The sequence below is a fragment of the Malaclemys terrapin genome, chromosome 1 (genome assembly GCF_027887155.1).
Source record: "Malaclemys terrapin pileata isolate rMalTer1 chromosome 1, rMalTer1.hap1, whole genome shotgun sequence".
Taxonomy (NCBI): Eukaryota; Metazoa; Chordata; order Testudines; family Emydidae; genus Malaclemys; species Malaclemys terrapin.
This window is the reverse complement of record NC_071505.1, coordinates 295499523-295512845: the sequence shown is the minus strand read 5'-3', so window position 1 is coordinate 295512845 and position 13323 is coordinate 295499523. Positions and strand designations below refer to the sequence as shown.

Below are 13323 nucleotides of genomic sequence, written 5' to 3'. Positions count from 1 at the left end.
GACCCATGTGGAATTGAGAGACCACCTTGGGGAGAAATTGGGGTATGGTCTAAGCTGAACCTTGTCCTTATGAAACACCGTGTAAGATGTTTCGGAGGTGAGGGCTCTCAGCTCGGACACCCTCCTTGCCGATGTAATGGCCACCAGGAACGACACCTTATGAGAAAGGTAGAGGAGGGAACAAGTGGCCAGGGGTTCAAATGGTGGGCTCATGAGTTTGGAGAGGATAAAGTTCAGGTTCCAGGTTGGGACTGGTGGGTGCGAATATGGGAACACCCTCTCCAGCCCTTTGAGGAATCGCCCCACAATGGGATTTGAAAACACCGAGCGCCCAGACTCCCCTGGATGGAAAGCTGAAATGGCCACCAGGTGTACTCTGATGGAGGAAAGGGATAGACCCTGTTGCTTAAGGTGTAGGAGGTAGTCTAAAATAACTGGGATAGGAGCCTGGAGCGGTTGAAGGCGCTTGGGTTCACACAAACAGGAAAACCTTTTCCATTTCGCCAGGTAGGTAGCCCTAGGGGAAGGTTTCCTACTACCCAGAAGAATTTGTCTCACCGACTGAGAGCACTGGTGCTCCATGTGATTTAGCCATGGAGTTTCCAAGCCATGAGATGTAGAGATTGCAGGTTCGGGTGGAGGTGGTGCCCGTGGTCCTGCGTGATCAGATCCGGGGTGAAGAGGCAGGGCTATCGGGGCATCTACGGACAGCTCTAGGAGGGTTGTGTACCAATGCTGCCAGGGCCAAGACGGGGCGATCATGATTACCGTAGCCCTGTCCCTGCGAATTTTAAGGAGGACCCGGTGGACGAGCAGGATAGGAGGGAAGGCATACTTCAGACTCTTGCCCCATGGTATTAGGAATGCATCAGCGATTGAGCCTGGACTGTGGTTTTGGAATGAGCAGACCTGAGGGCACAGTCTGTTGCTCTTGGTGCGAAGAGGATACTTGGGGATAACCCCACTTTTGGAAGACTGACTGTATGATGTCCAATCTGATTGACCAATCGTGCATGTGGTATGACCTGCTGAGGCGATCCTCCAGCTCATTCCGTACCCCTGGAAGGTAGGATGCTTCAAGCTGAATGGATCGGGCTATACAGAAGTCCCAGAGAAGAAGAGCCTCGCGGCAGAGAGGTGAGGAGTGGGCTCCGCCTTGTTTGTTTATATAGAACATGGAGGTGGTGTTGTCTGTCAGGACAGTCATGTTGTGACCTTGCAAAGTGGCGTGAAAGGTTTGGCAGGCCAGATGAAACACCCTGAGATCCTTCAGGTTGATATGGAAAGGTATCTTGTCCCTCGACCCCAAGCCTTGTGTCCTCAGATCCCCTAAGTGTGTGCCCCAGCCCAGATCTGACACGTTAGTTACTAACGTCAGAGAAGGTTTGGGCTTGGCGAAGGGGACCCCTGCACAGACCACTGGTCGGTCCAGCCACCACAGCAGGGATTCTAGAACCTGTCCCAGGATCGTCACCACAAGGTCCTGGGGGTCTTGGTATGGATGGGAAGACAGTGCGAGCCACGCTTGTATGGGCCTGAGTCTCAATCGGGCATGCTTGACCACGTACGTGCATGCTGCCATATGCCCTATTAGATGCAGGCAACACCTGATTGTCGTGGTGGGATACTGAAGCATTGATTTGACAATCTGCTCTATGGCTTGGAACCTGGGCTCTGGAAGGCTCGCTTTCACCTGTACCAAGTCCAGGATTGCCCCTATAAACTCTATCCTTTGGGTAGGTATGAGTGACGATTTGGGTACATTGAGGAGGAGCCCCAGTCTGTGAAACGTGTCCATGACCATCGTCACGTGGGACTGGACCTCTTCCTTGGAATGACCTGTCGGTAGCCAGTAGTCGAGGTACGGATACACTCGAACTTGCCTTTTCCGCAGGAAGGCCACCACCACCGCCATGCATTTTGTAAACCCCTGTGGACAGGACGAACGGGAGAACCGTGAACTGGTAGTGATATTGGTTTACGACAAACCAGAGGAAGCGTCGGTGCACCGGATGAATGGCAATATGGAAGTATGCGTCTTTCATGTCAAGGGCAGCGTACCAATCCCCTGGACCAATGATGGAATGATAGTGCTTAGGGAGACCATATGGAACTGAAGTTTGACCACAAATTTGTTGAGTCTGCGAAGGTCTAAAATGGGTCGAAGACCCCCCCTTTGCCTTGGGAATTAGAAAGTAATGGGAGTAAAACCCCTTTCCCCTTAGCTCCTGTGGAACCTCTTCCACCGCACCTATCTCGAGGAGAGAACGAACCTCCTGCATAAGGAGTTGCTTGTGAGAGGGGTCCCTGAAGAGGGACGTGGAAGGTGGGTGGGAGGGAGGGAAGAAGAATGAGAACTGGAGGGAGTATCCCACCTGTACCGTATGTAGGACCCAGCGGTCCCATGTTATATGGGACCACACATGGTAGAAGTGGGATAGCCGGTTTAAAAACCGTGGGGATGGATCCGGGAACTGGGTTGGTACACTGTCCTCGGGAGCGCCTTCAAAACCCTTGCTTGTTTCTGGGCTGGGGTTTATTCTGGCCTTGGTTAGATGCGTTATTCTGCTGTCTACGCCTGTTATTTCTGCCCCGCCTGCGATACGGCTCCTGTTTGGGGCGGGGTTGATACTGCCAATGCTGCGGAGGCTGAGGCCTGAAGGGCTTTCTCTGGGTTGCCGGTGTATGCATCCCTGGCGACTTCAGGATGGCCCTAGAATCCTTAAGGCCGTGCAGCCTGGAGTCTGTTTGCTCTGAGAAAAGGCCCGAGCCCTCAAAGGGAAGGTATTCTGGACCTCTGGAGGGAGGCCTGATGCCTGGAGCCACACTGAACGTTGCATGACTACCCCCGAGGCAATGGTTCTGGCCACAGAGTCAGCTGAATCGAGGGTGGCTTGTAACGAAGTCTTAGCCACCACCTTTTTTTTCCTCGAATAACACCGCAAACTCAGAGTGTGAGTCCTGGGGCAGGTGATCCTTAAACTTGGACACGGCCATCCAAGAGTTGAAGTTATGTCTATAAGGATTGCCTGCTGGTTGGCTATGCGTAGCTGGAGGCTACCAAAGAAGTCCAAACGCTTGGACTCCTTGGCCTTTGAGGCCGAGGCTTGTTGGCCCTGTTGTTCCTTCTCATTGACTGCTGAAACAACTAGGGGACAGGGAGTTGGATGGCAGAACAGGAACTCGTAGCCCTTGGAAGGGACGAAGTATTTCCTTTCTACCTCCCTGGCCGTTGGCGTGATGGAGGCCAGGGTCTGCCATATAGCATTGTAATTCATCTGTATGGTCTTTATGAGAGGGAGCGTGACTCAGGAGGGACCCTCGGGCATCAGGATGTCCACCAACAGATCCCCCTACTCGACTGTTTCTTCCTCCTGGAGTCCCATATTAAGGGTGATCCTGTGGAGTAGCTCTTGGTGAGCCCTGTGGTCTATCAGTGGCGGTCCTGAGACTGATGTGCCTGCCACCACCTCATCTGGGGAAGAGGAGGAAGTGAGGTGCTGCTGGTTGCCCTCATCTAGACCCTCCTGTGTGTCCCCATATGCCTGGATCACTTCAGGGCCCGGCGGGGCTGACACCTCTTGAGGTGTCGCAGTGCTTGGCACCACCTCGGGCATTGGGCCTGGAAGCTCCGGTTGCTCTTGAGGGTCCGGGGGAGCCTGGAGAAAGTGGCCTCCCTTGTCCTTGATGCGTGCCTGTGTGGCGACCTGGAATGGCGTCTCATGGATTGCCCGGACCTAGAGGCTCTGGAGGTGATGCCCTGCTGCTGGCGGTAGGCCCATGGGGTCCAGAAGGGCCACTGACCTGAAGGAGGCCATTGTGGCTGCCATGCTGAGTGGGATTCTCTGCTGGCCATGGTTCGATGTCTGCTATAGCTGGAGTGACTGGAGTCGGCCTCGGAGTTGGAGGTTGTCAACAGAGAGGACCAGGGTGATGCCGAATGTTGAGTGGCCGCAGAGTGCCGCGGAGCTGGGGAGCGGTGTATGGCTGACCGGGACCTCGAACGGTACCGGGAGTCTCGGGACTGGGACCGGTGCCTCTCACTCGATGCTGGTGAGGTTGTTGGTGCCGCACTCTGGTGCCGGGCGACCAATGGCGTTGTGGACTAGCATGCAGTCGCCACGGGCACCACTGGTGGGTTCGCTTCCAGTGCCGTAACCTAGCGGTGGGTCGCGGGTGCTGGGGAATAACAGGACGCCGAGCTTGAACGGGAGTGGTACCGAGACAGTGACCACGAGCGTCGCACCATTGCCGGCTTCCCTCTGGACGGCACCCTCTTGGGCTTCTTCCTGCACGGGAGGGGATTTGGCGCCAACAACTCAATGAGGTCTTTCGCTGCCTCGAAAGTGTTGGGCATGGAGGGGTGTTCGAGGATCTCCTCCAGACATTTGTTGGCACTGAATCCGCTGGGTACTGGACTCAACAGGGCCTGTGGCACCGGTGCCAGTTCTTGGCTCAGGCCTGCAATCTGTCTTTGCATGCCGGGAGCTTCTTTGAGTGGCTAGTAGCTATTTGGGGAGAGCGCCCTCTTTCCCCTTTCTTGTGACGCTTAGTCGGTGCAGGAGAGGTCGACCGGTGCTGAGGTTGGTCGTCCCGTCTCGGTGCCTGGGCAGTGCCGGGTCACACACAAATGCCGGGGCACTTCGCACCGAGGAAGCTGGGGCCAGTGCTGGTTGGTCAGGGGCCGGTGGTTGTAACGCGGCCTCCATGAGCAACTGCTTAAGGTGAAAGTTTCTTTCTTTCTTAGTGAGTGTCTTGAAGGCCTTACAGATTTTGCAGCGCTCTGCCTGATGAGACTCTCCCAGACACCAGAGACAGGAGTCGTGGGGGTCGCTGTTAGGCATAGACTTGCAGCATGTGGCGCAAGCTTTGAAACCCTGGGCTTGCGGCATGCCCCGCAGCCCAAGGCTGGTGCTGGAACTAGCTTCCAGACACCTGAATATAATGGTATTTAACCAGCTGATAACTATCTAAGAACAACTCTAACTAGAAGAGTGAAAGGCTAAGGGATCACTCGCAAGTGAGAGAGAGAGAACATTCCAACGCCGCCATGGACGGTAAGAAGGAACTGAAAGGGGGTCGGGCTGGCAGGGTAATATATACAGTGCCATAAGGGCGCCACTCTAGGGGGCTCCCCTGCCGTCCTGACGGAAGCTGCTAAGGGAAGAAGTTTCCAACGTCCATGCACGCGACGCGCACACACCTGATTGGAATGGATGTGAACAGTCACTTGAAGAAGAATTATATTTTTCCCCACAGAATTTGTGATTCTGATGGTGAGGTGAAGGGAAGCTGCAAGAGGGGACCTGCACCCCTCCTTGCTCACCGTCCCGGGCAGCAGTCCTAAGTGGGTGAGTCAGTTTGGGGGAGACTTAAATCACCGGCTTGGGGGAACAGGGCTGTACGTGCGTGTGAGACTCTATCCCTCTCACGGTGTGCCCAATGCGGAGGAACAGGGTGCTGGGGTGTTTCTGGGGCAGGCCCAGCCTTTGTGCTATGTCAGGGTTGGGTGTAGCCTTGCCATCGAATGTGTGCCCCGTGCCTGGGGTCCCGGCTGCTGGCCCCACACCTCAGGCTCTGCTGTCACCCGTCATCCCTGGGAGCAGACGTTCCATTCCCTGGACATGCGGTGTGCACTGGCCTTTTATACTGAACCAACTAAGCTGTTCCGCAAATCGAACCAGCTGTTTGTTGCGGTGGCAGACAGGATGAAGGGCCTCCTGGTGTCCACACAAAGGATATCATCGTGGATCACATCCTGTATCCGGGCATGTTATGACCTGGCAAAGGTCCCTGCCCCCGCTCTGACAGCGCACTCCACCAGATCTCAGGCGTCCTCCGCAGCCTTTCTGGCCCAGGTCCTGATCCAGGAGATATGCAGTGCAACAACGTGGTCCTTGGTTCACACCTTCACTTCTCATTTCTCTATCACCCAACACGCCAGGGACGATCCAGTGTTTGGCAGAACAGTGCTTCAGTCTGCGATTCCATGAACTCTGACCCCACCTCCTAGGTAAAGCGCTGGCAGACGGGACCCTGGGTGCACTGGGCGGCAGCAGCCAGGACCCCAGGCATGGGGAAGCAGCTGGGATACCAGGCATGGGCAGCAGCAGAGCCATGGACGCAGCGGCAGCACGGATCCCCCGGGTGTGGGGCCAGCAGCTGGGACAGCTGGGACCCAGGACTCTAGATGCTGGGTGCACGGGATGCTGGGCATGGGCAGCAGCAGAGCCCCGGGCATGGGGGCAGCAGAGGGGATCCCCGGATGCGGGACAATAGCAGAGCCCCTCGTAAAACATGGGGGTGAAGCATCACCCCCCGCAACCCTCGTTCCCTGGGTAAATGTTTAACCATGTAACTGAAAGAATTTTAATCGGTTACACGGTTACTGTTTTTACACATTATTTACATCCCTAGTTTGGACTATCCCAGCAGGGGAAAGCCTTGGACTGAGCTGGCCTCAGGTGGGGGAGATAGGAAGTGGCCCAGGGAAAGCAGCCTTAAGCAGCCTCAGTTGCCAGACCACTGGTAGCCCCAAAGGACTCTAGGGCGGAGCCTGGTGGAGTGGAAGGGCCTTGGCTCCCCTAACAACAACTCCCCTACTGTTCATGGGTTGTGTCCCTGACCACTAGGCCATGCTTTATGACCAATCCTTGAGTGAGGACCATTGCACTCTATCAACCAGAAGCATCTCTGTGTCGAACAGGTTTAACTTAACCCAGCTTTTCTTCATGTATGAGCGGATCCTTGTCAAGCATTGGGCTAGGATGATGGAAATGGTTTTGCCATATGTTTTGAAGGATACAAAGAGCTCTCATCTGCATAGTGTTAGCATATGAGCTCATTAGCTCTCAGTAGTTCTGCTAATGGCTTCACTTTGATGTTGAATAGGAACTGAGAAAGAACTGATCCTTATGGAACTCAGCAAATACAGGTCTGCAGGTGAACATGCAGTTACAGACTAAAAAAAATTTTTTCCCCGTTTGTTTACTTTGTGCATTTGACAGTACTTTATTCAGGGTGAGTCTCACTTTTTTCACTGCATAGTAAATTAGTCGATTTTCCACATCCAAGGCCCTATTTTTACCCAGGAATTGGGAAAATGGACATCATGCCATTCAACTTAAATTAAAAGAAGAGGTAGTAAAGCTGCAGCTCAACCAGCATACTGATAGCACTTCAAACTACAAAGACTATTCCCCTCAGCGATCCACATACACCTGCCGAAGTACTGAATTAGCAAATTTCTGCTTGTAATATACTGAACAATTATTTGAAAATTTACTGAAAATGTTTACTTCTGAAACTGATTTTGAATGTTAACAAACATTTCCCTGCTTCCTTTAATGATAAACTGCCTATTATAAGAGAGAGTTTTACCTGTATAGTTATTGCGCCAGCTGCATTAATGCTACATACACAGAACAGAAACAACAAAATAACGGGATTCTGTGTGTCTCTGAATGATTTTAACCTTGACAAGTTTACAGTGGGCGAAATTCTCTTCTTAATTACACTGGGACTGTATCAGGGCGAGCAAGAAAAGAATTCAGCTAGGTAAGTCTTAAAAAGTCAGTTTCTCTAAAATTTATGAAATGACCACTTTAAGTAATTTGAACTTCAGTGACTGAAGATCCCTCAGTCTGGTGATTTTTCGTTATTGTTGCTATCTAAAGGTCGTCCAGACCTGGACAACAAAAAACCAAGTGTCACTACAGGGTAAAACATGAATAGCTCAATTCTGATTTTGTGGAAAGTAGCATTTACTTACCACTGGCTTGGTAATATTCGAAAGAAGTGCTTCGAGTGCTTTCGTTTCTTCATCCTTTTCTTAAAAAGCAAAACAAACAAAAGTCCATGAATAACTGTTTAACATTTTTACAATAAAGCATCTTTTTAAATCTAGACAATACACACACATTTAGATGTGTGCAAGTGGAACTTCTTATCAACTTAAGCTACATTGATATAAGGCACTCTAAAACTGAAATAAGAGTACCTAAACAAGGGGGCCATATACATTTCATAGATTATAGAGGCATGACCATCTCCTAAAAATATATTTATTTGAGTTTAAATAACCCACTGCTTTGGAGGGCTTAGAAGACATCTTAGATATCTCAGTTACCTACCCTATTTTTTCGTAATATATTAAAAAAAGTGTTTACACTAACTAAACACTTATTTAAGATACTTCATACGTTTTCTCACATGTACTACTGAGTGAACTGATCTAACCTTGCTTAGGTAGATTAGCGGTTAGATGGGAGTTGTAGGGTATTTTTCCTTCATTTGTTGTTTTAAAAATGAGCAAATTTCAAGTGAATCCTCCCGACTTGCTAAATCTCCCACCAGAAAGTGAGATCAAGTCAATTCACTATTTTATATTCATAAGATTTTTCTTGTTAAAAAGTTGATTAAAAATATCTGTGACCTGTTATGCCCTTGTTACTGCAATTCTAGTGACATTATAAAGTGTTTCATCTTTTTAAATCAACTTTAAATTTGACATAAAATCCACTGAAATAAAGTAGATTTGCAAAGAAGGCTTGCTGTGTATGTGTATTTTTTTTATGATTTTTAGTCATATCAGAGTAAAACCAAACTTCATAATAATTGCATTTGAATCAATGATAAACAAGCGCAACTGTGAACATTAAAACCAAAAAGAGAAGGAAAGAAGCGAAGATTAAAGTAGAAAGAAAAAATTTTGGTACACAGAGGTGCAATGCTATTAGGAGAAAAATAGCAATTACAGTTTATAAGTGATTACACAGAAATACCTTTACTGTTAAGATTCTCAATTGTTAGACAATAAAATTTTGGATGCTGCCTCAAAGAGAAACATCTATTATATATACATGTACAACAGAGGTATGATGTGTATTAAAAGTGTGTATGATGAAATGACATGATGTGCAAATTAAAACAACAAAGGTAAAATCAAGCCAAAATTTGAACAGTCTCTGTTTTCTTACTCTAAAAAGTTTGGCTACTTTAAATACACAGCACATATTTAAGGTTTATAACTGCATTGTAAAATGCTTCACTGATTTATTTTGTAACCTTCCAAATAAAACTGCTCGACATCTCTCAGTAAAAGGGTGAGAATTGCATTTTTCTTAGTATTCCACATAGACTATTGACAGCTAAGAAGTCTATTCTTACTAATATGCTATTTTGTTTTTAAGTTTACTAAAAAGCTGCAACATAGTGTACATAAAGGGCAATACTATTCACACACAGTGAAAATAGGCAATCAAGCAACAGTCATATAGTAACAGATCAGCCCCAGCAACAACCCTGCCCCTTCCAGTAGGGAGAACACAGAAGTGATGTAGCCAGTCAAGCTGTGGGTGGTGAGCCCTAGACGTTGAGACAACAGTTCAGCATACTGGTTAGAGCTGGGTTGGGGGCAGGGACACAGTTCAGGAACTAGCCCAGGGTAAGTACTAGAGGGAGAGCAGCAGAATGCCAGAGCCAGAGGGTAAACCAGAATCGTAAGCCAGAGGCTGAGTTGAGGATTGAAGCCCAAAGCTGGAGTAGAACAAGGGCTGGCTTGAGAGCGGACAATAGGTAGATCAGGAGCAGGTTTGAAAACAAGGCTGGAGCAGGATGAGAACCAGGCAGGAGCAGGGACTGGAATGAATGGCTGGAGCAAGGACTGGAAACAGGAGCAGGGCAAGCGCAGCTGTCAGCGTGGTATGTGTTGAACAGCTGCTGATCTGCTGTGGGTGCTAAGCTTAAAAGACGGCTGCTAAATCATCAGCCAATCAGGTGCTGTGGCTACTCTGTCAGTTCCAAGGCAGTGCAGTTGGGCTAATTGGCTGCCTAGCAGCAAAGTTAGTCAGGGAGCAGGTTAGCAACTGGTTTGGCCCCTGACAAGTGATGATGAGGGGATGCCCTCTCCTGTGCAGCAGCATGACCGCTTTCTTTCTTCACTGGCTCAGTGCTGCACTAGCAAATATTGAGGACATCCTAACTAGATATGGGTGCAACGTTGTAATGAGCTATAAAACCAGCGTCTCTGTTAAATCCATGGTTTTTAGCATCCAGCAGAGGTATGAATTAAAGTTCCCAGGCTTGTCTTTTGAAGTTGTTGTGCCAGTTTTCTTTGAGGAAGAGGACTGAGTGATCAGATGTGCAGTGAAAACTTTGTCAAAAGTGTTTGCTTATAGGGGTGACAGGGTGTTTTTGCCTTTTATCATTTTTCTGTGTGAGTTCATTTGAAAGAGCAGTGATTGTCTGGTTTCACCCACAAAGTTGTTGTTAGGCATTCGATACATTAGATGAGGTATATCACATGTTGTGAAATGCAGTGTAGTTGTAGCTGTGTCAGTCCCAGGACATTAGAGAGACAAGGTGGGTGAAGCAATATGTTTTATTGGAGCAACTTCTGAAAAGCTTGTCTCTCTCACCCACAAAAGTTAGTCTAATAAAAGATATTACCTCACCCACCTTGTCTCTCTAACATGTTGTGACAGGCGTGAATAGAACCCGTGGATCTTGAAAGGTGTGCTGTGTTGGTATTGATCATTGTAGCAGTGGTGATATGTCTGCAGGTTTTGCATCTGTTCGGGCAGGGTATGGTGCTGCTTTGAGCTGGTGTGTCCTGGTCTATGGGGAGCTTGCGTCTGATGATGAGGTTGGAGGCGGGAGGCTAACACTTACCTTCTACTTCTGTATCCACTTGAGAATTACTTTTTCCTTTCCCTGAAGACTTGCTCTTTGTAGATCCTGTGCTAACACTACTTGCGTCCTGTCCTTTCACAAGTCCATTATGTTCATTTGTGGGAGAAGGACATTTCTGAGGTGATGGTGGCGGACTGTTCAATTTATCTTTCTGTGTTCCATGCCGATCTTTTAATTTTTTCTGTAAACGTTCGTATGTTTTACTAGACCTTTCGTCTCTAAAGTTGGACCTTCCATGGGTAGAGAGAGCATCTAAATTAAAGCAAAAACATGAAATGCTCAGAATATATCATAATGTATAAAATATATTTACAGTTTCATTTGAAGAGACTCCATATATATCTTGAAATTACATCTGCTCTTTTCTCATTGTGAACCTAATTAGCATAAAAGTTTACCTACTTAGCATTTCAATCACATGTTAAAAAAAAATTATATGCAACAGTTAAGGATAAAAATGTAACCCTTCTTCCTGTTTTAGTTAATACAAGAGATCTTAAATATTCCAAATTCTGCTTTGCCCTGTTTGATACTATTAAATTCTGCACCTATGTGGAAAAATTAGTGCTTGCCAATATGACATCTGTCTCCCTCCACCAATGAATTAGAGGCCAAGTAGTCTCAATAAGATCCTGTTGGTGCAACAGACATAGTAATACCTATTCTGATTTATTAATAGAGTGCTGTAAAGAAGTATTAAAACAGAAAATGGAGAAACCACAGTGAAACCATACAACTCTTATAAATTCACTTACCTCAGTGTTTGAAGATCTCATTTCAGGGCAGCTGAAACACCACATATTGAGCAAACAAAATGAATCAGCACTTAAGCCCTGATTAAGCAGACCACAGTCATTCAGCAAAGCAAACTGAAGAATTGACTTTGTTGAATTGGGACTAGAGAGCATTTTACTATAGCAATAAGCCACAGCAGGGCATAGACACTGTACCCTAATGGAGGTTCCAGTCAAAAATGTTCATCTATCTCCTACTGGCTGCAACTGGCAACTAAGTTTTGGAACAGAATAATGAATTACTATTCTAATGGTCTTTCAGCAGAAACCAACAGAGACCAGTAGAAAAAACTCCCAGCAGCTGAAGGATACTAATGGAATGAAGCTAGTATAGCCAGCCATGCTCAGCACACTATTAATCTCTGTTTAAAAATTAACAGTAGATTTCTATATATTTATAATATCATGGGCAAAGCTATTCTCCTAATCTGTTTGATGAGGCGGTCAAAACAGTGAACAGCGGCGAACTGGTGTACAGCTGTGACTTCACCAAAAAAGCCCAACCACCCAAACAGAACATGGTTTTGGACAAATAATGACCAATAACACGAAAGAACTGTTCATTCTTGTCAAATTTTGTATTAAAGATTCTACTTCCTTTCCCAGCGCTAACATTTTCATTCTTTTTTAACATCACATACAGAAGTGCTTTAATTACACAGTGCAGCCTTTTAAAAGGTACACACCACAGCACCAGCTCTGTTTTCTCAGTGTAATCCTATCTGTCATTAGTAAAGGAAACAGCTGGTGTTTGTTATACTTGTGGGAAAAGGAGATTCCTCTCAGGGTGAACAATCTGTCACTTTACTTTCTCAATTTATGCACTGGTTGCATTTAGATGAAAAGTTTAGAAATGGGAAGACAGGTATCAGATGGACGAGATGGTTGACTTATCAACTTTTGGTAGCAAAGACATTTTATTAAGACAGATTACTTAAAGTGAAAAAGCTTTTTTAAATGTATTCTTTGTATGATATACATGACATATATATGTATACACACAATACTTATAATAATGCTCATTACAATATACATAAACAATCTAACTATGAGGGAATAAACCTTCTGGATATTTTGATTTATCACTAACGTTTTAAATGGGCAGAAGTAACACACCAGCATCTTAGCTTGTGTCGATGTACCATATCGTTGCACATAATCTGAAAAAATAACTGTGAAGCGCACTTACAAATATAAATATTAATTCAATTCTCAAATATGAAGAAAAAACAAGAGCTAGCGCCTGTTCTAGTCTGAACATTTTAAAATGGAGAGATATTTTCTTTCAATATTTACCACTTTATTCAGAACAATCTGTGGGTGGAATGCTAGCTTAGTTAAAAATATATAAATGACTGCCATGAACTGTATCTTTCTACTGTGTGAAATAATCTACATATAATAAGTAAACCAATTATGATCAGAGCTACATATGTTCTACAATTCCGCGGTCATGGAATTGGCTGCAGAATCAATTCCTTACCATAGAACTGTGCAGCAGAATTAAAGGCCTTAAATAGATGAGAAAGTTTTAGTTGTTTAAATTGGTTTCTAAATAGACTTAGTTAAATGGGTACAAACCACTTGTGTAGACACTCTTGTTTTATTTTAAAAAGAGTCTTATATTGGATTTAGTATAAGCTGGTGGGGAATCAACTGAAGCTAAATCCAACATAAGACACTTTTAAACCAGAATAAGATTGTGAACACGAGGGGTGGGGATGGGAGGGAGAGTTGTACTAATTTAACTAAAATGCTTTAGAAACCGATTTAGTTTAATCAGTATAAGTTTTTAGTGTAGTCAAGGCCTAATATTTTATTTACAGAAATAAATTTT

The 13323-nt window shown here is 46.3% G+C and overlaps 1 protein-coding gene across 9 annotated transcripts in view; it reads right to left on the bottom strand.

Annotated features, from left to right (window-relative positions):
• FNDC3A (fibronectin type III domain containing 3A) overlaps positions 1-13323 on the bottom strand; it is a 185962-nt gene that overhangs the window by 57206 nt on the left and 115433 nt on the right. For all 9 annotated transcript variants that reach the window (XM_054014852.1, XM_054014842.1, XM_054014869.1 and 6 more), the window contains 2 exons: positions 10672-10944; positions 7772-7830 (listed from right to left, as the gene is read on the bottom strand). In XM_054014852.1, the coding sequence (XP_053870827.1) occupies positions 7772-7830; positions 10672-10944 (332 nt within the window). The remainder of the gene's footprint in view (positions 1-7771; positions 7831-10671; positions 10945-13323) is intronic.